Source organism: Thermobia domestica, unplaced genomic scaffold (genome assembly GCF_964235325.1).
Source record: "Thermobia domestica unplaced genomic scaffold, izTheDome1.hap1.1 HAP1_SCAFFOLD_590, whole genome shotgun sequence".
Classification (NCBI taxonomy): Eukaryota; Metazoa; Arthropoda; class Insecta; order Zygentoma; family Lepismatidae; genus Thermobia; species Thermobia domestica.
The window spans coordinates 79,296-106,813 of NW_027656300.1; the positions used below are offsets into that span (position 1 = coordinate 79,296).

The window sequence follows — 27,518 nt, forward strand, 5'->3', positions numbered from 1 at the left end:
TTGGCCACTCTCTGCCTTAAAGAGCCCTACTAAAGTACTGTCACTGAAACGTGAAAAATTTACCGTTTAGTCAAACTAGATTTAACTACTGGTAAACTTTACAATACCCGCTTCAGTTGGTATGCTTATGCAGACACAAGAAAATTATACCCAATTTATTGTAACAAAACGAGTCTATACTATCCTAAGCTAACCCCTTTTTACTCTATCCCACTTATCTCTACCATAATAACCTTTTAAAGTGGCCACTTATTGATTCGCAGCTGGGGCGTGTATTGTAAAGCTTACCTTTAATTAGATTTGCTAAAGTTTCAAAGATCGAAATAGCTAATGTATTGCCTTATGTAAAACCTTGTCCAGATTTGACCTTCTACTTTCAAAAAATAGATTTCGACATATGAATAAGTATAAAGAATATTGAAACAACCTACCTCAATTACTATTGAATCGTGTAATTCCTTTCCAGCGAAAATTATTTTTAATTCTTCTGGTGATAATCCCAGCTTCGGGGCTACTACCTCCTTCACATTTTTTATATCCCATTTTGGGTCCAAATTAACACACAAAGTATTACCTGTATTTGTTTTAACGTAAATACTTAAAGTATTTGAAAGAGTTTGCTTTCCAAACCACAATAAGTGTAGCATTCCTCTAAAAATCCGATAGAGAAAATCAACAATAAAACTCATAACGCAATTCTGTTTATTTGGATTGCGATGGATCAGCTGGTATGTTCTTTTTCTTTTAAAATGAGTATTAGATTACTGTGAACATTTCCTACTTCATGATCAACATATCCGACTTTCATTGAACTACTTAACAATCTACCGATTTGTTTCACTTACTATTCGAAAAACAGAATAAACTATAATAAATATATAAATTCAACTACTGTTTTTGTGTTGAAAATAATGTTATAACTATGTGTAATATATTTAATCATTTCTTTCTTCTTGATGGGGTTGATGTTCATAAATTCTTTCACTTTTTGTATGTTGATGATTATGACGGTGAAGGTGTGAAAGGGAGATATGGCGTTCAGTGGGCTGTTGAAATACACATGGAAGCTTACGAAAAGTTCGAACACTAACTCAAACTATACATCTCATTCTAGATTTCTAAGATCTGTAACAGGCAAGTAAGTATCATATTTGCTTAAAATTATTCACAACAGTAAGAGGGCTCGAACAATTTGCCTTGCACTATGAATTTAATATCGTAGATATTCCGGTGCAGTATGATAATATAAGGGCCAAATTTGGCAAATCTATGGTACCGTTAAAAGATTTTGCTTTAGACAAATGATTGAATGATACCACATTGCTATTCCAGGTTATGGGGGCACAATTTTGTAAAATTTACGGAAAAAATTATGATTTAGAAAGAGGAACATAAGAAATCCGATTATATCCCGCTCTTACCTGTAGGATGCGTAGAATACTAGAATATCTAATACAAAATCTTCACTTGTAAGCACATAACAGCGCACTGTTAAGCATGGAAGCAATAATTGGAAATGTTGAAGATATGATACCGGTACTTAATGATCGAAGTATCCAAAAGATGTCCAAAAAGTGTCCGACTCGTTTCAGTGGGCTGTCTGAACTAATGTTCTGGTAGTGAGTATCCGAGAACAGTGTTAAGATATGGCAGAACTTGTTGGTGTCGTGTTCAAATACCAAAGAAAATTAAAACACCGATTTGAAAAATGAAATGAAATCTTTAAGTTTTACGTCTCACACTTATATCGGTTAGGCTAAAGGAGACGGTGAAGATCAGAAATGAATGAAATGGTGAAATGAAGAAAGTGGGAGGAAACGGGAGATCCCCGAGAAAACCCACGACCACGATGTTTGTCCACCACAAAGTCCACACGGCGCGAACTGGGATCGAACCAGGGACCCCAAGCACCGGAGGTGAACGCTCTACCACTGAGCCACCGCGCCCCCCAAAACTGATTTGAATTGCTTAACATGATAAAGAAGAAAATATTAGGATTTCAAAGGTATTCCTAATTTTAATTTCTCCTATCCGTAGGGAAAAGAACGTAATTAAATTTTTGCAAGATTGTGAGTTACTCAAGCGTGATGTGATGTGTCAGAAATGCGACGTAAAATAAAAGAAATAGAGTGGTAGTGAAAAGATGCAGTGAAAAGAAGAAGGGACTGGTGAAAATCCAGTGGAACGTAAGTTGCCATCCTAGTTTACGCGCTTGCTTCGGCAAGGTTCTAGAATACCGGTCCCCCTTCCCATTGAGCAGTAATAAAGACAGAAAACAACGTGCCCTGTGGGGCTCTAACCCGCGATCACTCGCTGACGGTCGCTCGGCAATACTGCGTAAATTAAATGTATATGCTTTAGTACAGAAAGAAACCAACCTAGCAGCTGACCTACATGGGGGACCAGTAATCTAGAACCTTCCCGCTTGCTTCCTGCGGACACGCCCCTTCACTACCGCTCTGGTACCCAGACTAATGCACTTCTGCCCTGACTCGGTTAGATAGTATTCGTACTTTATTAGTGCTCACCTAGCATGAATTGGTTTATATTTTTAAGTTGGTTCGTGTTTTATACTTAGCCTCCATAAAAGTGAATCTGCATTCATTCATACAACTGCTCCGTTAAGAAACACAACTAAGGAAGTAAGCGTGCATTTCCTGCTAAGAGAAGTTCATATTTCTGAATATAAGTATGCCCTCATAAAATGGGATAGCACGAATATCATTCCTTAGGAATTAATTCCGTGGTGTCTTAATAATCTCCCTAAACTAAACTACTCCAGCCATACGTTTTAAATATCTTAGTCAATATGAATAAGTAAAAAGTAGTATTTATAGCGAATAATTTCCTAAAGTGAAATTTTACCATAAACAAATATATATATATATATATATATATATATATATATATATATATATATATATATGTTGAAACGCTTCTTTGCATGTAACATGTCTCTTAAGTAACGTAACATAGTACTCTTCCATTAAGAAGCACTTCAACATCTTAAATAAAATGAAATGAAATGAAATTTTTGAGTTTTACGTCCCACGCTTATGCCGGTTAGGCTAAAGGAGACGGTGAAGATGAGAAATGAATGAAATGGTGGAATGAAGAAAGTGGGAGGAAACGGGAGAACCCCGAGAAAACCCACGCACACGGTGTTTGTCCACCACAAAGTTCACTTGGCGGGGGCTGGGACTTAAATAAAATGAATATCGTGTAAGCCTTACAATACATGCCACAGCTGCGCATCCATAAGTATATGCGCCTAAAAAGGGTGTAGTAGAGTATGGTCGAATTAGCTTAGGGAAGTTTGTACCCATTCGATAAAATTAATCGAGTGATTTTTATGTTTTCTTTATTGTTGTTAGTTACATCAGAGGAAAGAGATTAGAAGAGATTGATAAAGAGGATGTTGAGGAACGTGTCGTAAGGATTGCCAACGAGGAAACAGAAAAGCCAGGAAAGACAGAAGAAGTTAAAGTTAGCCTGGAATCTGTGTCTGGAGAAGGCGAAGGAAAGGTATTGTATTTTCAGTTTTCTTGTGAGGGTTGTATGAGTGATATGCTGCAATATATTCGAATATTCCACTCAAAAACTTTGTCGTAGGCTTCCTTTCCGTTAGGGTTATGCGTTATGGTAAGGTAGTTAATAAACATAATTTTAATAAAACTTGTAGATGCTCTAAGATTCATATTTAACATAAAAAAAACACCTTACATTCGGTACTTTTGTATCCCGGTTAAACAGGGTTGTTCGAATTGTCCTTATTGTGGAAAAAAGAAAAAGAACATATTGGAAAAATATACTTCAAAATATACTTAGATTGAAATGATGACCTTAATGTGATTAATTATTTCTTCAGTCGTGTTTTTCATTACACATCTACTTTCAAAATTGGCTTTAAATATGTATTTAATATCAGAAGGAGATCTCCAGAACAGAGTACCATTGAATATATGTATGTGTGTTTGGGAATCGTTCAAAACGAATTTAGTTCGTGCTTGATCAAATTCGCTATAACTGTACCGGTAACTCTAATCTGGGACCAAAAGCAATGCGACTACATTCCCTTTGTTTTTGCAGTACATACTCGCGCATTAGTACAAGCAAATAGTAAAACGTCTTTCTCCATGTGCCAATTAATTACAAATTGAAAGTGCTTCGCTTAGAAAAGGATCTCTCAACTCAACATTTGGATAATTACATATATACAAACGAAAAAGGATTCCATTAAAAAGGAAACACATTCTTAATTATCAATGCACTTCTTTTTAATACCACAATTTGACACTAGACCCTACAAACGCTTTCTTTAAAAGAAAGTTACTAAAATTTTATTTTCTCAACACTACACCTGGATAATCACACACCCATAACTACGAAAAATAGTTCCATTAAAAAAGAAGATCGGGGAGCACTTGAATTATTCTTACTTATCTAGTGGAGTATGTGGCGTATAGTACGATTGTCAAATGTTAGAAAATCCTTTAATCATAAAAGATATTGTAAGAAACGAAATTGGCAATTATAATATTTTCCATAAGTGAAAGCTTTGCTTTGTATATAATTAAACACAAGCAAACTATTTGCTGAGCAAAACAATGTATTCACATTAAAAGAACTACATGCGTGTGACAGTTTCGCCAACTAACATTTTGGCTTCATCAGATAGTGTCTGATGGAACCAAAATGTTAGTTGGCGAAACTGTCACACGTATGTAGCTTTTTTAAATGTGAATATATTGTTTTGCTCAGCAAATAATTTATTTGTGTCAAATTAGTAGCTAAAAAGAGATTTTAAAAAAGTTTCAATTTTAATTCTTTAAAGAAAGAAGAAAACATTTTTTCAAATTCAGTTAACTCTTTTAGATTTTTGTATTTTTTTGAGAAATTTTTTTACTTTCAATAAGTAGTTACTGCTTGAATACTTTTGATCCGAGTATCATGGTTGATACGTCATTCGCTTCAGAATTAAACAAACTTCCAAACCGCATGTGTGGATGATGTACGAAAGAAGGGAAATTTGGGGTAAAATCGGAAATTTCCCTTCAAAAAGTTATTTATTTGAAACTTAGTGCCCCTCTAGAACGGCCTTGGTTACAGGTACTTAACCTCATCTATTTTTAAAATACTACCTATGTGTAATGCGTTGCCAAGTTTTATTGCAATATCTAGGGTAGTTACGAGAGAAAATGTTTGACAATACCAAATTTCATATATAAATAGGAAAAAAGTAGAATATGTAAAATAAAAGTTCCCAAAGAAAATATCCGAGTATCATTATCTTCAAAATAAAATAATCTTTGAATCGGTACCATGTACGTGTGTTTATAATGTACAGAAAAAGGGAAATTGGGATAAATATGGAAATTTCCCTCTTTTTATTTATTATATAATTTTATTTTATTATTATTATTATTTTATTTTATTTTATTTTATTTTATTTTATTTTATTTTATTTTATTTTATTTTATTTTATTTTATTTATTTTATTTTTTTATTTTATTTTATTTTTTTTATTTTATTTTTTTATTTTATTTTATTTTATTTTATTTTATTTTATTTATTTTATTTTATTTTATTTTATTTTATTTTATTTTATTTTATTATTTTATTTTATTTATTTTATTTTATTTTATTTTATTTTATTTTATTTTATTTATTTTATTTTATTTTATTTTATTATTATTTTATTTTATTTTATTTTATTTTATTTATTTTATTTTATTTTATTTTATTTTATTTTATTTTATTTTATTTTATTTTATTTATTTTATTTTATTTTATTTTATTTTATTTATTTTATTTTATTTTATTTTATTTTATTTTATTTATTTTATTTTATTTTATTTTATTTTATTTTATTTATTTTATTTTATTTTATTTTATTTTATTTTATTTTATTATTTTATTTTATTTTATTTTATTTTATTTTATTTTATTTTATTTTAGTTTAGTTTATTTTAGTTTAGTTTAGTTTAGTTTAGTTTAGTTTAGTTTAGTTTAGTTTAGTTTAGTTTAGTTTAGTTTAGTTTAGTTTAGTTTATTTTATACCCTCTGGAGCGGTCCTGGCTACAGATATCTGAATATCATCTACCTCGAAATATGGGATGATAGAATGTGTCGTTTGCCAAACCGCTGTCTATCACCCTGTGTATTCTTAACTTTATATTTCGCCAATATGTTATATATTACACATGTTTTGTTCAATTAAAATTAAATACTAACCTTGTATCCCAAAAGAATATTGTATTATACATAATAAAATACAATATTCTTTTAGGATACAGGGTTAGTACTTAATTTTAATGTAGTAATATGTATCCTGTAGCGTCCATTAGCAAATACTTGTTTGTGCAGTTGTCAGCAAAAGTGGATACCTTTATCCTAAACATTTCTTTATCAATAACTCTTTTTTTATTATTAATTTTTCTGTTTTAGTACAATTTTCTTGGACACAGAGAGGAGTAATTCTCTGTACGTCAGTGTAAACTACATTTAATTGGTATCACAATATAGAAGGTGGTATGCTCTTCTGGTGCTAAGTATGTATTTTTGGTGTTAAGAATACTTGTTCATTATTTTTTTTTCAGACAGAAAGAAAACGGATCGTAGTGACTGAAGAAAATCAGTATGAGGCCATCGCACAGACAATTACCCCTCTTTATGATATTCCTTATCCAGAGCAACTGAAGATTAAGTTCAAAAACTGCAAAGATGTTCTCAAGTTATTTGTAACGAATCTACGGAATGAAAAAACAAAAATACGAAACTTGAAACATGGGATGCCGTGCTTTCTGGAAAAAGTTAAGCCATCGGTTAGTATTCAGAGTTTTGTTATTTACTTGAAATTTATCACTTTTGTCATGTCTAAGTAGTTAATGTTGTCACTCTTTGTACGAAAATCCTTGATTCGATTCCACCCGTGCAGTTTCGATCACATATGCATGTGTAGTAGATTAGTGATAACCAATTTATAATACATTGTGGGCCAATACAAAATAAGAATTACTCAAGGACCATTTTCTAATTTCTTTGCCCTCGTTGAATGTACATCAATCATATAATTTCCAATACTTTATTCTATTCTGTTTCTTATTTCATGTGTCTAGACCAAACGGGACCTAAACTACGAAAATTTAAAAAAAAAAAAAAAAACTTTATGTAATCTTTATTTCTCTTAATTAAAAATAAATAAATAATAATGATTAGAAAAAGGGATGAGAAGTTTCTGGATAATTAGTTATAGGAAATGGCTTTATGCTATACCCAAAATATGCTACCAAAATCAAGTTTTGCATCCTATTGTCTCTTTTTGCTTAAGAATGGCTTTGAGATTCTACGCTTCAATTCCTTTCGAATGGAAAACTATGAATGGTTTACCTAAAGCCTTCCGGTACGATGCTCACTCTGTTATGTATTTATATGTTATGATATGAAGGAGTCTTTAGTTTCAGCATAGACTAGCAGAAGACTAGAGCAGAACAGTCAAATATTGTCTGAATAATGAATTTAATCTCATTTAAGTAAGCCATTTATTGTAGTTTACTCATTAAAGTATGCACACAATTCTCTTAATATTCAATCTCTTTTCCTAATCAACTCCATATTTTCACAGGTCAAAATGTGGACGTAGTATCGGGGGAAAAGAATCTACAACACAGATAAATTAATTATGTAAATAAAATTACATTTGTAGAACAATCATCTATTTAATTATTATACCTTTTGGTAATCAAATAGCTATGGATCTCTTAAGATTTTTATACAGTAAAAACTGCCTTCAACGAATCTTTTATTAAACGGAAATATTTCACAGTCCCAGAATTTAAGGGTGAAAAATGTTACATTCCCTTCATTAAATTGAATTGAATTGAATTGAATTGAACTGGAAAAGGCTTTATTCAAGCGGGCGAGGTTCAGCATATTGCTGCTCTACTACCTAACCCTTGTCAAGGAAATACATTGAGTTATACAAAAAACATACAATCAATGAAGTCAATCGAAACTGAGTTATGCGGACAACGGAATTCAAAGTAAGCCCTTTAACGGAAAATTTCAAGTTCCAGACTCCAATGTTTAGAAATTTTCTAGATATCCTGTGAAAGGTTAGGTGTATATGCACTACATTGTCTGAGGAAAGGTCTTCATTCTTTTGTTATCTTATAACATTTAACCTTTAGTCGACCAAGCCTGTTCAGCAATATAAAATTCTAGATATCACGAGATTTGAATGAAATGCAATATTCTTAGAGTTATTTTCAAATACCAGTAACTCATCTGCTAATTAATCTAAAGACATTGAAACAGGAAGCAGAATACAGTACATGCAGTAAACCATATAGAATACAAGGGAGCCAAACGAGCAGGGAGACCGCAAGAAAGAATGTATCATCTGTTTTGTGTCTTGGTCTAAGGTAACCAACTTAACTGCAGAACATTTGAAAGAAGTATATCTTTTGTGTGTTTTGTGTTCATTACAAGTGTGGCGTGTATTATCTTGTAGCAGAAGTAAATACTGTAATTGAATAAAATATGTACAATCAGTAATAAAAGTTATTTCCGTTTTGTAAAATTTAGTTTAGAAATAATGGTGGTAGGGCTTGAACGTACAAAAATTACATTATTTTTAATTCACCCAAAACTGTACTCAAATTGCTCTTTCATTCTAAACTTATTTACGAATATAATTTCATCAAACAGAGGGAACTTTTGTCGCTGACTGTATATCATTTTATTTTACCTCAGAAGTCAGTATGTTCATTATATGTAAATTTATGATCTGTCTTTTATTTTGTTACTGTTTTATTTATCTATTTATTTTTTTAGCGTAGGACTACCTTCGTTAACCAGAAAGCTATCTTTAACGGAATTTTTTGCGAGTCTTGTTCTATTCCGCTAAAGACAGGTTTTACTGTTTATGCATTTTTTTTTTCAAAGTTAGGACTATAAAACAACACTATTTTTTTTTTCAAAGAAATTACCTATCTTCTGAGTGTGAGAAAAAGTGTGATGTTGGTGGTGAAATGGAACGTTAAATTCCAAACAAATAAACTTATATAATTGACGAGAGGAGAGTGTGTTTGAAACAAAGTAATTTTATTTACTTTTTTTTTTTTTTTTTCATTTGGAAACATTACTACAAGAATATGTACATTATTTGTAAATCTCGTTCGAAAATTTACATAAAAGTCAAGAAGTCCAATGAAAGTGAATTAGGAGGTGTAATCAAAAAATACGATGAATAATTTTATTAGATACAAAGCAATAAGCTTAAATGGAACTTGATTTAATCTCCTTTAAAGTACTGTCCTTGGCTAGCAATGCATTTATTCCAATGTTAAATCCTTGATTGGAAGCATTTCTGGAAGGCTTCTTTTGGAAGGGCGTTAAGCTGCCCTATCGTGGCCCTCTCAATGTTAGAAATGGTGTCAAAACGTTTTCCTTTAAGCTCAGTTTTAATTTTTGGGAAGAGACAGAAGTCGCGTAGTACTGTATCTGGAGATTACAGTGAATGTGGACAGACAGATTTTTTTTTTTTTCGTCCTAAAACTTGCGGATCAAAATCAAGGTGTGGCACGGCACGTTTTTGTAGTGAAGAAGGAAGCCATTTGCCTATTTAATCTGCGGTTAAAATGCTTTTCACAAACCCGTACAAGATGTTTAGTTCTTCAGAAAGCTCTTGAATAGTCACTCGCTCTTTTGAACAAATCATTTGTGCCACTTTTTTCACGTTTTCATCTCTTTTTGACGTCGAAGGACGTGTCGATCGTTGCTCGTTTTCAACCGACTCCTTGCCGATTTTGAATCATTCATACCACTTTTAAACAGTTTTCAATACCACTGTTTCATCGCCATAAACTGATTTTGACATTTCGTGAGCTTCTTTGGCACTGCAGCTTAGAACAAAGCTTAATGTTGGCGCACGACAGACACTCTTAACACGTTTTCTCACTCTTCTGCCTCTGGAAGCCAACTAACATGCCACAATTCGTTCAAACTCGACACTGACTAAACTAACTCTATGGCCAATGGAACCCGGAGGTTCAATGCCGCGTTCTCAAAAGCTCTCCACTGACTTCTATCCTTAGCCAATAGGATCCAGTTTCTACTTTGTATTCCTATCTCTGCGAGATCCATCTTAATATTGTCCTCCCATCTGCGCCTAGGTCTTCCTAATGGTCGTTTTCCGATTGGTCCTCCAGTTAAGACTTTGAAAGAGTTTCTACTTTCTTCCATTCTAGCTACATGATCCGCCCACCTAAGCCTCCTACACTTGACGACCCTAACAATGTTGGGTAAACCATATAAATTATGTAGTTCCTCGTTATGAAGTTTCCGCCATTCCCCATTCCCGTTCCTCTTGGGTCCGAATATTCGTCTCAGGATCTTGTTCTCAAATACTTTCAGTCTATGTTCTTCCCTCAGAGTAAGGGACCATGTTTCGCAACCATACAGAACAACAGGCATTATACCAAAGATTTAGGCTGCCGGGTTTACTAGTTGAAATGGATACAACACCGATAGATGGCACTGTGCAATTACATTCACTGTATTTTTTGAGCACACCATGTATATAGTATTGCAAATATGTAGAGGAAATCGCGTGAATAAAATTATATTTGTTAAAACGATCATCTATTTAAATTATACGTATTAAGATATATATATATATATATATATATACAACGTTTAGTTATTATAAAGTTGTTGAGGAAAGCATTAATGTTCGTTAACCCTATTGATGCTTGTTAAGTGTTGAGGTAAGCATATAGATGCGTAGAAGCAAAGAACAATCCTCTATCTATCTAACCAACTCTATGGCCTATGGAACCCGGAGGTTCGATGCTGCGTTCACAAAAGCTCTTGATTGACTTCTATCCTTAGCCAAATGGATCGAGTTTCTATTTTGTATTCTTATTTCTGCGAGGGGGCCGCGGTGGCTCAGTGGTAGAGCGTTCACCTCTGGTGCTTGGGGTCCCGGGTTCGATCCCAGCCCCCGCCATGTGAACTTTGTGGTGGACAAACACCGTGTGCGTGGGTTTTCTCGGGGTTCTCCCGTTTCCTCCCACTTTCTTCATTCCACCATTTCATTCATTACTCATTATCACCGTCTCCTTTAGCCTAACCGGCATAACCGTGGGACGTAAAACTCAAAGATTTCATTTCATTTCATTTTATTTCTGCGAGATCTATTGTCCTCTTATCTGTGCCTAAGTCTTCCTAATGGTCGTTTTCCGATTGCATTTCCAGTTAAACTTTGAAAGTGTTCCTACTTCCTTTCATTCTGGCTACATGACCTGTCCTCCTGAGCCTCGTAGACTTAATAACCCTAACAGTGTTTGGTAAGTGGTATAACTATGCTGTGCCTCGTTATAAAGTTTCCGCCATTCCTTATTCCACTGTCTCTTGGGTCCGAATATTCGTCTTAGAATTTTATTCTCAAATACTTTCAGCCTGTGTTCTTCCCTCAGAGTAAGCGACCATGTTTCTCAACCATACTGAACAACAGGCATGATTATCGTTTTATATACTGTACAGGGTGGCCCAAAAGTAGGTATATACCCCTTCATTGATCAAGTATAACATTTTAGTTTATGGGTTTATTTGCTTCGGCTGTTCCGAGCTTATGCTATAAGTAAAAAGACATTAAAAACAAATAATAAAGGAACTAAGTCTACCTGATGGATAACAATAAGAAATGATATAAAATGCAATGAGCTGATCAGTACGGTACTGTATACCTACTTTTGGGTCACCCTGTATTTTAAGTTTCAAATTCCTCGACAGGATTCGCGACGACAAAAGATTTTGAACTGTATAGTTCTCTATCTAAAAGAACTTATTAAAAAAAAAAAAAAAAAACTATATCGTCGTAACTACTTAAAACATCACATTAAATATATAATTTATTTTCAGATTTTACTCTTAGTTTCTAAGATCATTATATATAGTAATTTGATTTTTTAAACATGCTTATATCAACACTTACGACGCGCTTACTAAACATCAATACTTTCCTCAACAAAAGTATTTTTCAATTTATACTAATATAAACTAATTGTGTACTTTTTCTTTCTGTCTTCCCTAAAACAGCCTGTAACAGATGGTTACCGTAATAAGGATGAATTCAGCGTTCGAACAGGAGTCGACGGGAATCCCAAAACAGTCGGTTTCTTTGTTGGAAGTCCAGCAGAGGGAGAAGTCGTTTGTGTTCGTCCAGACTATCTCGTCAATATGCGCGAAAGTCACAAAAAATTGGCAAGAGTAAGTGTACCTTTTTATTAACGTGTAAATTGTTTCTTTGGAAATTAGTAGTTGATAGTGGATTACGTACAATTGTTGGTGTTTTCAAGTTATGAACATACTTACATAGAAGAATTGTTTTTTCTTTTGCCAGAATGAGATAAACTTTATCTAGAATAGTACTAACAATATAATTTTCTTATCTCCAACTTTGTGCTTTAGGAGAATTCATTGACGTTTAAGAGAAAAAAACATCGAGCAACCTCATGACTAGTACACTTCTTTTTTATATCCAGTTGTATCGCATGTCGAGCACACTTTCTTTTTATGTCCAGTTGTATCCGCATGACTAGCACACTTCCTTTTTATGTCCAGTTGTATTCATATAACTAACACACTCCTTGTATGTCCAGTTGTATCCAGCACACTTCCTTTTTATGTCCAGTTGTATCGATATGACTAGCACACATTCTTTTTATGTCCAGTTGTATCCACATGACTAGCACACATTCTTTTTATGTCCAGTTGTATCCACATGACTAGCACACTTTCTTTTTATGTCCAGTTGTATCCGCATGACTAGCACACATTCTTTTTATGTCCAGTTGTATCCACATGACTAGCACACTTCCTTTTTATGTCCAGTTATATTTACATGACTAGCACACTTCCTTTTTGTGTCCAGTTGTATCCGCATGACCAGCACACTTTCTATGTCCAGTTGTATCCACATGACTAGCACATTTCCTATTTATGTCCAGTTGTATCCGCATGACTAGCAGATTTCCTTTTTATGTCCAGTTGTATCTGCAGTTGAGGCCCGTTCTAATTGTCAAACAATTCTAAATATAGAATATGCACATCACATATTACGTCATGCATTTTGTGTGCGTTTAAACTTAGTTAAATAAGAGGATAATGACTGAAATGGTTGTGATTATAACAATGTACGGAATATTCGTTCGTGATGGAATAATGTGGCACCTTTATGGCAAAATAATGCAAAGATGTATCGGATAAATATGTTTTTCTGTGTTTCAGGTCTCTCGTATTATAAATCAAATTCTTACATCGAAAAGAAAGAATGATTTATGATTTATTGTAAATAATCTGAAAGCAAAAGCGGGAAACATAATATAAGATCTTATGGACAATTTTAAACTTAAAGAGAAAAAGCAAAAAGGCTACTATTCACCGCATTGTGATAATTTTAAACTTCTTTTTTGCAACACTAAAAGTATCCGCTATGTAAATTGGGAAAAGAAAATGTTCTGTTCAATACGTTACTTAGTTCCTTTCTCATGCTAAAAATCTTTTTAGTACAGTCCAAAGTAAAATAAAGTAAATAAAGATTTATACATACCAAAGTTCCGTTTACACTTTGTAAATACATCCATTGAAATCCATGAATAGTAGCTGAAAATGTCTATAACACAATACAACTATTCGTGAAAGACCGGATATTCAATGAGTCGTGTGTGCGTTACTATTGAGATTAGCGTAGAAAACTTGAGAACACTTAAAGGATACAATTTCTTTGTAAACTAAAGAAAAAAAATGAAATGAAATAAATTTTTTAAAGTTTTACGTCCCACGTTTATGTTCTCTAGGCTAACGGAAAGGATTGATTCTGAAAGAATTGGTGGTATGGGAGTGTGGGAGGAATCGGGAGTGCCTCGAGGAAACCCATGAACACGATGTTCACCACCATAAACTCTATGGCCTATAAGCAAACCAGGGACCTCTCTCACCAGTGGTGAGCGTTGTGCTACTATGCCCTCTTAATAGAATAAAAATAGTTAAATTTTAGGAATAATAATTTTTAAAAATATGGGAAAAGGGAATATCTAGTAATTGACATGTAATCTTTTCTATATATTCCAGAGTTTTAGTTGTTATTTGGGAGGGTAGATTTTTTATTTATTTATTTATTTATTTATTTTAAAGAATAGAAACAGGTATTAGTACAAATGGGCAGTTACGATTGTGCCAAAGAATGCTGTCTAAAGTTTCGACGATCCGACAGCATTGTAACAGTCTTTTTGACTGAATTCTTTTCTTTTTTCGTTGCTAGTATTTCTAATTAACACCAATGTAAAGGAATCACGAAAGGAACGACTCTTTGCATGAAAGAGTTATACTTAAACCCGAGAAACATTTGCTTTCCCATTAAGGCATGAAGTTCCACATTCGGACAGAAGTGTTTTCAACGCATTAAAGCAGAGGGAACAAAAGGCCAAATTTAACAAAATATAATATGTAGTATTATTACGTCTGATAACATGAGGAAATAACTTGATTTTATGTCCCACCAATTCCTCTATAGATGCGAATTCAGTGAAATACAAGAAGTGAAAAAATGCTTGACCGGAATTCGAACTCGGCTAAGCTCAGTAAGCTGAGCGGAGACCAGGGTTCGATCGGTCTAGTCAGTGCATAGTCCTTGTATAAACAGTTTCACAACAAGAGAACCTCAATTCTTATAAATCTATGGAACACTCACACGGCACTTTCCTTTCTCAACAGGCCATAAATCTAAGAAAACAATAGGCGATTATCGGTTAGAAAGAGGAAGATAAGTTGCCAAACGTACTCTTTCCTCCAGATTTCTTTTATTTAATTTATCACAAAGAAGTAATAACATTATGTCTTTATTTCTCATTTGTCTTCCTTTCTTTTTTCCCCTTTCTTTCTTGTTTCTTCTTCTACCTAATAACATCAGACATTTGACAATAACCACCAACCACCTTCGTAACAAGGGTTGGGTTGCTCTTTTTGGTAGTTGTCTTATGTTTTGAAACAAACAATATATTATAGGGTGGAAAGTTTACCAGAAAATATTTTAAAAATCTCACACGAATTCCGAAATATTTTTCGGTTCACAGCTGTAGCCTCGTCATAATCTGCTTTTCACACTGATCAACTTCCTTATTAACTTCTCTCCCTTTCTCTCTCTCTCTCTCTCTCTCTCTCTGTCTCTTACATATACTCATTAATTTACTTTAATTATTTTCTTTCTTCCTAGATATACGAGAAGTATATTCGAGCCTCCCCGTTTGCAGCTAGTCATGATTTTCGCGCTGAAGGTCACTGGAGGAATTTGATTGTTCGCTCCACGGAGAACGGTAAAGTGATGGCTGTGATTGTGTTCCACCCAGGAAAACTGCCGAAAAAAATGATCACAGAAGAACAGGAAAAGCTACGGGAATTTTTCGTTTACGGAGAAGGAAAAGAATGCGAACTGGATTCATTATATTTTCAGGCATGGTAAATACATTGTTTCTATTTTCGAGCTTACTTTGTTAAGGGACAAAATGAAGTTGTTCCGCGCTTATTAGCCAATATTTGACAAAAGTGTGTGAAGGGGGCGCGGTGGCTCAGTGGTAGAGTATTCATCTCTGTTATGTGGGGTTCCTGGTTCGATCCCAGCTCGTGCCAAGTGGACTGTGTGGTGGATAAATACCATGTGCGTAAGTTTCCTTGAGGTTCTCCCGTTTCATCCCGCTTTCTTCATTCCACTATTTCATTCGTTTCTCATCGTCACAGTCTTCTTTTAGCCCACACATCATAACCGTGGGACGTAAAACTCAAAGATTTCATTTTTTTTTTTTTTTCATTTTTTCAAAAATGTGTGAACAAGTTTCGAGCGTAAGTCAGTCTCTGTCTTGTATCAAATGTTTGGTAATCACGTATTTAATGGCTTACGATGACACAACTATTGCATCCTCGTTATATTTATGGTAATCCTTGAAAAGAAAATAGCATAGATAGGTTGATCCATCCATGTCCTAAATACGTTTTCCATTCAAACTTGCTAAGACAATGATCGCCCTGCAACCTTGATCGCTGAAGTGAATGGTGAAGCGATGAATCACAGAAACTCGGGTCTAAAAATCTAACGTCCCCACGCTTATGTCGTGTGATAAAGGACGCTGGATAAATCTAAAGAAAGACTTGATGGAATGAAGAGAATGTGAGGAAATGGAAAAACCGTGAAAAAAATAAGATATTCACATAGTTTCAGATGTTGTCCACCACTAGCTGTCATGGGTTGGAATTGAATCAGTTCTCTTTCAAATCGGAAACGAGATGAAATGGATGACAGTTTGGTGCGTTCTATTGACCATATAACCTTTACAGGGATATAATGTAGAATTGGCTGCAAGTTACAAGCAAAACAGAATAAAAACTCAAGGCTATCAGAAATTTTAAAAAAGTACAGTGTTGAACATTGCATTACAACATACTGAATATGTATTACATTAATAATATTTCAGACGCTATATGTAAAGAAGACAATTGATCCAATCTCAAGTTCCACTAATATTGTATATCTCGGTACACAACAAGAATGAGAAGTTCAAAGTCAATTCTAGTTTTGGAACAGAAAAAGTATTTGTTGAATTTATCAGGTGAAATATTTGCTTACCTACCGTAAGTCTCCTCTAAAATAAAATAATGGTACCTTACCTTTACCAAACATGGTATTAAAGCAGCTTGACTTACCAACACCACTCAAAAAAACTTCACAAGTTATAAAAGTTTGTTAATCACTTGAATGCAGCAGGTAAGAAAGCACGATGGCTCAGTGGTAGATCCCTTATCTCTGGTGTGTGAGGTTTCTGGTTTGGTTCCCGGCCAAGTAAGTTTGTGGTGGACAACATCGTATCTATTCCCGTTTCCTTCCACATTTTCATTCCATCAAATTCTTCCATCATTTTTCATTCCATCTTATTCACTTTCATTAATCATCGTCTCCCTTAGCTTAAAGGGCATAATTGTGGGGCGTTCAACTGAAAGATTTATAATAAAACATATGTTCAAGGCAGTTGCAATTATTCTCAGACCTATTTTGCTATAACAAGAAGAAACGTACATTTCAGAACCAAAGAACATGAAAGAGATACCAAATATATTGATCATTCTGTTCCTGTATTATCTAAATATTTGACACCACAAACATCCATCAGATATTGTGTACTGAAGTAATAAAAAAAAAGACTCCCTTTCAGTAAATACCTACCTTTAAGTAAGTCGTGTTAGGATTTTGAAATTTGAATGGCCCCGCATAGCCGGTTAGATTCCCGGTGGGAACACTCGGTTGAAAAAGTGCAACAGCTTTTTCAGGCCAGCTGTCGTAATTGAGGTTTTCCCGAGTATTCCTCATTCACACCAGGCACATGCTGGAATGGTACCTAACATAGATGTTCCAGACCGCTTCCTTCCTTCCCCGAATAATGTACTCGCCGAGAGACGTCATCCTTCAAGGTCATAGTATAGAGCCGTTAATGTCCATTGGATATTTCATAGAAAATCAAAGTAAGTATATGTTAATAATAATAATAATAATAATAAAATCCTTTAGTCATATCCGTCTAGTTTTAATAGGGTAATGATTCCGGTATATTCTTGATAACTTTTTAAAATGCAATTAGCCGCAAAATTAAAGTATTCTCGTGCATTTTCTTTAATGTAGATTGCTGTTTAAATTATGTATCTGTCTACTTGATATTCTTGTGTGATCTGTTAGGGCGTATGGATTAATATACACCAGTCGTTCACTGTCACTGAAAGTTCGTGGAGAACTTGTTTATATATATATATATATATATATATATATATATATATATATATATATATATATATATATATATATATATATATACATATCACATTTTTTAGATTTTGTTTTTTGCGTAGCAATTTGTGAAACATTTAAATTTGCATCGTGAATTTATAATTTTTGTATAACATTTTCGGCAGCAATGGAAATGAAAATTATTTATTTATTTTACTGTTTTACGTTTAACATGAAACAACAAAAATAAACCATTTTTGTATATAACTAACATATATGATAATGAACAGCAAGTGCTAACTTTGTCCTTCTACAGACTGCCTAAGATGGTATCTGGTTTTCAATGTGTTCATGTGGAGTTATTTATTAATCTATAATGGCGTCAAGAAACGGAAATCGGCATTACGTAGCCCTCAAAGGAAACTTTAATTTTTATGATAAAAACATAATAACTAAATTTTACACAAATATGAATTTTCTAACTGATATTGTACCCAAATCATGTCTGGATCTTTTTCATTTTTTCAAACTTTTGAACTAAAGAGTACTTTTCTTTCTCCATTTCACAACCAAACAGTACTTTTCTTTCGCCATTTCAAACCCGAAGAGTACTTCTTCCGCCATTTCAAAACCGAACAGTACTTGTCTTCCGCCATTTCAAAACTAAACAGTAGTTTTCTGTCGCCATTCAAAACCGAACATTCCTTTCTTTCGCCATTTCAAAACCTAACAGAACTTTTCTTTCTTCACTACAAAACCTAACAGAACTTTTCTTTCGCCATTTCTAAACCTAACAGTATTTTTCTTTCGCCATTCCAAAACCTAACAGTACTTTATTTTCGCTATTTCAAAAACTTAACAGTACTTTTCTTTCGCCATGAAAATCAAGGGGACACGGCGAAAGAATATTTGAAGGGTAAGGGGGAAAAAACAGGGAATGTCCATGTGTGTGCTGTATCGGGTGCTTTGTCCTATCAGTTGGTGACTCTTGGTACTATTTGACAGTATATGCTATGCATGCGTAGATGTCGAAATGTCCATGTGAAAAGGGGCGAAAGATTTGACTATCCTATTCTTTTTTACGCTGTTTAAAATATAAAAACGCCGTTTTCTCGAAAATGCAGTTTTGTGACATTCCTTCTTTTTTCTCCTTACCCTTCATTTCCGAGCCAATACTATGAAAAACCATGCAAATGTGTCATTTATGAACTCCTTACCCCAAAGATTGAAATAATATGATAAAAAAGGAGTACTATTACAATCCCGTGTTTTCGCTAATTATCTGGTTTCCCAAAAGTAAGCTGAGGCCTTGTATTTTGAAAGCTCGTTGAGGCGCTTTATTTCCATGTGCTATACCTGGCTCGTGGCGTCCTGCAGTGTTGTGCAAGGGCTTCCTGGGAACGGAGTTGTTTTTCCGCGCGGACGACAATAACGCACTAACAGGACCATTGTTGTGGGCGTTGTGTTAAAATTGTTTCCAAGTGTGTGGGTTTCCGCTCTGTGACCAAAATACCGCCCAAACTAAGCCGGTTTTGGGAAAGCTATGTTGCGGCTCTTTATGACGCCCACTTTAGTGTTTCTGTCATTAGAAAACAGTGCAAGAAGAATGGTTGCAACACCAGTTTAAGTGGAATAAAAAATGTTATTAAAAAGTACAAGGGCAACGAAGCTCCACCATTTAGATCACCAACGAAGTTGCCTAGGAAGCGGGAATGCACCAAGGCCACCTCCACCATGCAGAGGAAACTTCGCAAAATGGCAATGCAAGAAAAACCGCCAACACAAAGGTGTATGGCTAATCGTCTTGACGTGACTTTGGGGACTGTGAGCCGGACGTAACACCATCAACTCTAGCTGGAAAAAGTCATGAAAGCTCGCGGCCATCTTCTCACGGATGCCCACCAAAAGGAACGAAAGTGTAACGCCCAGAAGCTGTACGAACGGCATCTGGCAAAACAAAGGTGGATGTACGTCGTAACGCTCGATGAAGCATGCATTTACCTTTCCGACTGTGGCAAACCGAGAGTCATCATGTACCGAGAGAAAGGCGCCAAGAACTTCAGAAGGTGGGTCCGTGTCTGTAAAGAATCTTTCCCAAAAGGGTTCATGGTCGTTACTGGCTGCTGTTACCGAGGTAAACTGAAGATTCGTAGGGTGTCGAAGAACTGCAAAATAAATTCGCAGTATTTTCAGGAGCAGATCATGCGGCCGATCTACGAGCATGAGATTCCAACAATGTACGGAAATGACGCCAATCTGGTGCGCATTCACATGGACAAGGCCTCATCACATACCTCACGATCGTCTCTCGCATTCTACTGGGAGATAGAAGAGGCAAGTGATATACAGGTGATACCTTTCAATGAGGTACCTGTTAAATCTCCAGATGCAGGTCCTGTGTACTATTGTGGATTTGGATTGCTGAAGCGGGCTTTGGGAAAACTGCGTGTGACAACTGTGGAAGGACTTTGAAAAGCTGTGCAAAGGGAATGGGACAAGATTCCCCTCCCAGTTCTTCAGAGAAGCCTATTACAGTGGAAATTACGCTGTCGGGCTATTGTTAGGAACCAAGGGAAACACATCGAGCACTTACGGACCTGGCGCCATGGATTCTTCGAAATTTTTAGGTAAGTCGAAATTGGCCAAATGTAGACCGAACAACCTGTATTTTGTGATAATTTCTTTTACATTGCAGTTCTAAGATTTTGTGTACTAACTGCGGTGCGATACTATATATATATATATATATATATATATATATATATATATATATATATATATATATATATATATATATATATTATTGTATTGTATTCCCGCCGCTGCTTCCCAATTTTCGGCGTTCACTCAGAGTCGTGAGGCAAGATGAGGAGCCGCGTGAATAAGACCTGACAGTAACTAGGTCTAGAAAGCTCCTGATATGCCTGTTGGAGACAGCGACGCAGCGCGCTGGCCACGTATTTGTCGCTAGGCCGGATGTAAATTCCGCCGGTCGCTAACAGCTGGCGTTGAAGCTGCTCTGGCCCACAAAAGACTGTTATGCCAAGTAGTTGGTTTTTATGTACGTTAACACTTTTTTCTCTCTTACACTTTTGTTAAGTCCCATTTTCGTCTTATTCAACATCGTATCCGTGGGTTTTTTCGGGGTACTCCTGTTCCTTCCACTTTTTCATTCCACCAATTCTTCCATCACCATTCATTTGCGGGGCCATGGTGGCTTAGTGGTAGAGCGTTTACGTCTGGTGCGCCGGGTCCCTGGATCGATCCCAGCTTGCACCAAGTGAAATTTGTGGTGGACAAACACCGTGCTCGTGGGTTTTCTCAGGGTTCTCCCGTTTCCCTCACTTTCTTCATTCCACCATTTCATTCATTTCTCATCATCACATCTCCCTTAGCCTCGGTGCATAATCGTGGGACGTTAAACTGAAATATTTTCATTTCATATCATTTTCTACTTACTAAATTTATTATGTTATTGCTTTACATGCTTTGTACGCTACTGAATACTGATTATTAAGTGCTTTTATTATTTTTCAGCCCACATACACGATGTACCAATGACCAAGCGCCATTCCAACTTCTGCATGGAGAGCCATATCTGGTGGAAGAACTGAGCGGAAGGAAGTTTAGGATATCACCAGATTCATTTTTCCAAATCAATACAAAAGCTGCTGAGGTGTTGTATCAAGTTGTAATAGAATTATCGCAAGTTACGCCTATAAGTACTCTTTTGGACATATGTTGCGGAACAGGTAGGTGCAGTGGTGTAATCGAGGGTATACGCCAAACAGCCTCTGCTTAATCTTACTTATTAGAGTAATTCTTCTGCTTCAGAGTGAATAGTACTTTTGTTTCGTTTATATTTGTTTACTTATTATTTATTTTTTATATATTTATGTATGTATGTATGTATGTATATATGTATGCAGTGACGGATCCAAGGGGGCTATAGGGGCTATAGCCCCCCTTGACGCTCAGGTTTACACTGGATAAAATGGGTTTCAATCCTGCTTTACACTGGATAAAACGGCAAACTATGGTTTAGCCCCTCCCTTGATCATATCCTGGATCCGCCACTGTATGTGTGTATGTCCATCCATCCATCCATCCATTTATTTATTTATTTATTTATTTATTTATTTATTTATTTAACACTGTAACAAGGTAACAAAATATATAAAAAACAACAACAACAACAAAAACGTATATGTATATAATATGTATGATCTGTCAGGAAAGTAAATGTACACCTATTTTTCGAGTCTGGCATTCCTGCGCTCCATCCGTGGAGAGTATGAGAATTAAATCAATCAAATGTTTACTGAGGGGCAAAAGAAAAGCTTAATCTGAATAAGACATTGCAGAGGGGCACAAGCTGTGAATACGAATAGTGCATAGTGTAAATAAAGGACGACACCGAAAGAGAAAGCCAGAAACAGCTGTTAAACTTACAAAAAAAGAGTAAAAATTGTCGAAGTGGGAACATAAAACACAAATACAACAAGTACGCCGACAATTAAACGATCACCATGCCATGATCTTGGTGTAGTGGTTAAGGTGCTGGCTTACAAATGCAAAGGACGCAAGTTCGAATCCTAGGCAAGGACATTTTTAAAAATTTTTGTTAATAATACATACAACTCATGAGAGATGGTAAAAGAGGTCGTATTTAGTTTTTCGTAGCAATTATTATTGGTAATGTTTAGTACTGATAATACTTTTTGTCTTTGCGTATTGCTTTTATTCTTTTCTTCATTTCCAAAGAGAAGAATATCCGAACAAATGCCACCAAAATTCCTCCTATTTTGAATGTAAACGCCATTTGCAATTAGTGAAGGATAAAAATTGAACGTTCCGATGTAGCTGCAAAAAGTAAAAACAAAAACATGGAAGTGGACCATACTCATGGTTATTAAAAATACAATTTCTACATGCCTTACACCTCCCGACCACGTTTCTACGTTAGCAAGTAAGAGGTTTGTGTTTAGGTTAGGCTGGTCAATACGTTTTGTAAAGAGGCCCGGTTTAGCTCTGACGCACCACAGGTGCGAGAAGGGAGAAAAACACTTTTTCTCTCTCCCTCTGTGTGTCTATTTATCTATCTATTTGTATATATATAACGCTATTTGTGAATGCCATAACCACCCTAATTTTCAGCGGATTGAGACGAAACTTGGCACAAACATTAATTGTTGAAATATCTTGATGAGTTCGTTAACCAGAATAATCAGATGAAAATGTTCAAAGTGGTGGCCCTTCAAACTCTTAAAAAGTTCCAAGGGAACCAAATTTCGCCCATAAATAGGTATTCAGAAAGTTTAAATAAATTTTCCTCTTTTACTGAAATATTTGTGTGCAGAAACTTATTGAAATATTGAACCCGATTAATCGCCTAAAGAAGGTTCACGCCCTTTCGCTACGGTCAGGGTTTTTTTTTTTTTTTTTTTTTTTTTTTTTTTGCAGGAAGGGGTTATTTTCCTATCGGAACAAGATGATTGTTAGTGATGATATGAAATTACACATTGAAAGTGAAGTAACTTGTGAAACGTGTTATTTGAAAGAATAATATAATAAATGTGCATTCCTCTAACACAGAGAACTGTAAATCATGTATTTCGAGTTCGGGAGCCTGAATGGCGAGGAGTGTTATTTGATTTGCTTTTTAGTAACACATTGCATTGCAAATAAAGGTAGGCAACATTAGTGGTAAGTAAAATAATAATAATAATAATAATAATAATAATAATAATAATAATAATAATAATAATAATAGGTGTTGTTTGTGGCAAGGTAATATCTTAATCAATTCTTCTTCAAACGTAATGATTGTAACGCCATATCTCCCTTACAAACAAAATATTAGCAATTTATATCGAGAGAACGAGAAACTGTAGAGCGATGGGAGCAACGTTGGACAGTATGCACTCATAGTACTCAGAAAAGTAAGCGATTTCAATGCAAAATGAACGAAGAGTCATTGTCATGGGTACTCATGGGGCCACGGCAGAGCCCTCTTTAGGCAAAGTGTGAATAACTTATATCGAGAGGTGATAGTGGGATGGGACCAACTATGGACACCGTGGACCCATAAAGCGCATCGAAAAAAATAGGGGGGGGGGGGCGCCAGCCAGCCTTACTTATTTCCACATAATAATATACAATTATGTTGTCGAAATACACACACGAGTTAGCTACTAATATTTCATATTATTATTATTATTATTATTATTATCGACAGCGTCTTTTCATTACGTGTGCGTGTTTGACATGAAGCCAAAGAGAAGATCCATCATTCGTAGAAAGAATAATAGTCAGTTACTTTAACTGTGAACGACAGCGAAAAATACGAAAAGAGTGGACTACCTGTAGCGTAAAGAAGCAACATTTTCTCTCAAATGGATAAAAAATCAAGCCGAGATTGATTCGAACTCGCATGGACGGCGCGAAAAGCCAGTGCTTTGTCCACTTTTTTTTTTTAACTGACTCACTGAACGTGTTTCAGTAACTTACTTATTGCTAATTTTACTTGCTTCACTCGTTTAACTTGCTTTTTCTAATAACTTATAACGACAGGGACACGAACACAGAAACATCGAGAACAGTTAAAAATCATAGATGCTCTCCCGCCGGGAATCGAACCCGGAACTCCATACACCAAAGGCGCACGTGCTAGCGACTAGACCAGCGGGAAGGGCACCACTCTCTCCCTGTGTCGTTAGGGATTACGACCACTGTCTTGCCAGCTATCACTTCTGTGGGTTGTATACTATGATCACATGTTTCTTCTCTGCTGGAAGAGTAAAACCTACATTATATGTAATACAGGAGGTATTTAGACCTACATGCTCTTCATATAATGTAATAAAAGGGTCATGCTGGGAATAAGAAAAAGAACATTCCTTGGACAAAACGGAAACTATTGGCATCAGAAATATTTATCTACGAGGCATGCGCAGTAGTATATTTCAGAATAGTTACTGTTTTGTTCAGTAAACGAAGAAAGGAGTATAAAAAAGCAAATATGTCGCGTCAACGAGATCGACCAGATTTGACAGGGGCGGAAGCAGATGTATAGTAATACAACAACTTCGCTCAGTTGATACGAGCCGAGCCGGTTGATATCACTACCCGAGTTGGTCTTCTGCTTGGGCTCAATAATTCGACCGTGCAGGTCTCAGCCTTAATTTTAAGAACTACAGTATATACTTATATTGGTGATTACGACATTTGAGGCTGTCTCGTAATAATAATAAAAAAAAACTCTTGTCTTCTCGTTATCTAGACGAGACGAGATACACTAAAATTGCCCCACGAGATGCACCAAAATTACGAGAGGAGACGCACCCTTGCCGTGAGCAACACTAAAAGTATCCCACATTACTGCCTACATTTTTCATGGCTTTCGGTTTCCAGTCTAATCAGGCCATTATTTGAAAACGAGTTAAAACGAGCTGAACGAGCGAGAGAACCATTATAAAACTCGACTCAACTCGAAACTCGACCTCGAAAACAGCGCCTTGGCTTGGAACTCAACTCAAGAAAAATACCTTTGACTCGACTCGGATTGAACTCGAGTCGAGTCGAATTTTGGCTCGACTCCTGCTCATCCCTATTCGTATTTGTATTTTGTTTCCACTTCAACAATTTCTACTCTTTTTTTTTCTTCGTTTACCTATTGTTTCTGGATTTCTCTGTCGGTGTCGTCCTTTATTAACACCATGCACTATTCTTATTCCCAGCTTGTGACTCGCTTCAATGTCTTATTCAGTTTAGGCTTTTCTCCTTACATTGACTTGACATGTGATTGATTTAATCCACACTTTCCGCGCACGACCGATGAAAATGTTTTATTATTATTATTATTATTATTATTATTATTATTATTATTATTATTATTATTATTATTATTATTATTATACTATTGAACTTGCACGGCGAAATTACTGTATAATACGATATCATTTCAGTAATTTTATTCCATTGTATGTTATTTAATTTATTAATGGGCACTAAATTGTCTGCAGATCAACGAATAAATTAACTACGGCATGCACTTTGGTGGAAATATCATTACATGAACATGTTTGGAACGAACCAATAATCTTATTGTAATGATATTTCCACCAAAGTGCATGCCGTAGTTAATTTATTCGTTGATCTGGAGACAATTTAGTGCCCATTAATAAACTAAATAACATACAATGGAGTAAAATTACAGAAATGATATCGTATTATACAGTAATTTCGCTGTGCAAGTTCAATAGTATAATAATAATAATAATAATAATAATAATAAAACATTTTCATCGGTCGTGCGCGGAAAGTGAGGATTAAATCAATCACATGTGAAGTCAATGTAAGGAGAAAAGCCTAAACTGAATAAGACATTGAAGCGGGTCACAAGCTGGGAATAAGAATAGGGCACGGTGTAAATAAAGGACGACACCGAAAGAGAAATCCAGAAACAGCAGGTAAAAGGAGAAAAAAGAGTAGACATTGTTGAAGTGGAAACATAAAATACAAACACGAATAGGGATGAGCACAAGTCGAGCCAAAATTCAATTCGACTCGAGTACAATTTGAGTCGAGTCAAAGGTAATTTTCTTGAATTGAGTTCCGAGCCAAGTCGCTGTTTTCGAGGTCGAGTTTCGAGTTGAGTTGAGTTTGATAATGGCTCGCTTGCTCGTTCAGCTCGTTTTAACTCGTTTTGAAATATTGGCCTGATCACACTGGAAAGCAAAAGCCATGAGAAATGTAAGCAGTAATGTGGAATACTTTTAGTGTTGCTCACGACAGAGGTGCGTCTCATCTCGTAATTTTAGTGCATCTCGTGGAGCAATTTTAGTGTATCTCGTCTCGTCTAGATAACGAGAAGACAAGAGTTTATTATTATTATTATTATTACGAGACAGCCTCAAATGTCGTAATCACCAATATAAGTATATACTGTAGTTCTTAAAATCAAGGCTGAGATCTGCACGGTCGAATTCTTGAGCCCAAGCAGAAGACCAACTCGGGTAGTGATATCAACCGGCTCGGCTCGTATCAACTGAGCGAACAGCTCGAGTCGGCTCGGTTGGGATGAGCCGATGACCCGAGCCGGCTTAGTTGGAACAAGCCATCGACTCAGCTCAATTGAGCCGATGGCTCGAGCTTTCTCGGTTGGGATGGGTCACCTACTCGGCTCATGTGAACCGGTTCGAGCCAGCTAAGTTGAAACTAGTTCATCAGCACGTTTCGACTCAGCTCAACTAAGCCGATGGCTCAAATCGGCTCGGTGTGGTGAGCTGTTGGCTCGGCTCACTTCTCGATTCGGTTCGATATTGAATGAGCTGTAAGCCGAGCCGCTCGAGCCGTTGAGAAGCCCAAACCCGGTCCCAGCTATTTTGAATATGTTTGGATGAAGCCTATAACTTTTAACAATTTTTTGCTCGAGCCCTAATACTTGCCCCTTCGGAACTCAAACCCAGAACGTGACCGATGTCCTTGCCTCCTGAAGACTTCCAGACGACCGAGATCGACAGTCAATTAGCTTTTACTATTCAGCTACAAACCGTATATCTTTTAAAGATTATACATGGAGTTGATATAATAATAATAATAATAATAATAATAATAATAATAATAATAATAATAATAATAATAGTTTTAAACTTGCCCTGAAATTTGGCAAAACTTACTTAAAAGT

At 35.4% G+C, this 27,518-nt stretch overlaps 2 protein-coding genes across 2 annotated transcripts in view; one reads left to right on the plus strand and one right to left on the minus strand.

The window, feature by feature from the left end:
- The window catches only part of LOC145677068 (E3 ubiquitin-protein ligase parkin-like), a 38,147-nt gene extending 37,416 nt beyond the window's left edge, over window positions 1-731 (minus strand). Inside the window, exon 1 of the mRNA XM_081747747.1 lies at window positions 432-731. Within this exon, the coding sequence (XP_081603873.1) occupies window positions 432-689 (258 nt within the window). The 5' untranslated portion in view covers window positions 690-731. The remainder of the gene's footprint in view (window positions 1-431) is intronic.
- A 53-nt stretch (window positions 732-784) lies between these two features.
- Window positions 785-21,722, plus strand: LOC145677069 (tRNA (uracil-5-)-methyltransferase homolog B-like). The gene is made up of 6 exons (XM_081747748.1): window positions 785-1,138; window positions 3,375-3,525; window positions 6,600-6,824; window positions 12,103-12,273; window positions 15,278-15,519; window positions 21,368-21,722. Exons 1-6 carry the CDS (start codon window positions 1,032-1,034, stop codon window positions 21,630-21,632), a joined length of 1,161 nt encoding a protein of 386 aa, XP_081603874.1. The 5' UTR covers window positions 785-1,031; the 3' UTR covers window positions 21,633-21,722.
- The last annotated feature ends 5,796 nt before the right edge of the window (window positions 21,723-27,518 follow it).

Excerpts from the sequence above, each read along its gene's own strand:
- LOC145677069 (XM_081747748.1), top strand. The coding sequence starts at position 1,032 with ATGGCGTTCAGTGGGCTGTTGAAATACACATGGAAGCTTACGAAAAGT. Across the intron at positions 6,825-12,102 it reads TGGAAAAAGTTAAGCCATCG|CCTGTAACAGATGGTTACCG; the intron begins GTTAGTATTCAG and ends TCCCTAAAACAG. Across the intron at positions 15,520-21,367 it reads TCATTATATTTTCAGGCATG|CCCACATACACGATGTACCA; the intron begins GTAAATACATTG and ends ATTATTTTTCAG.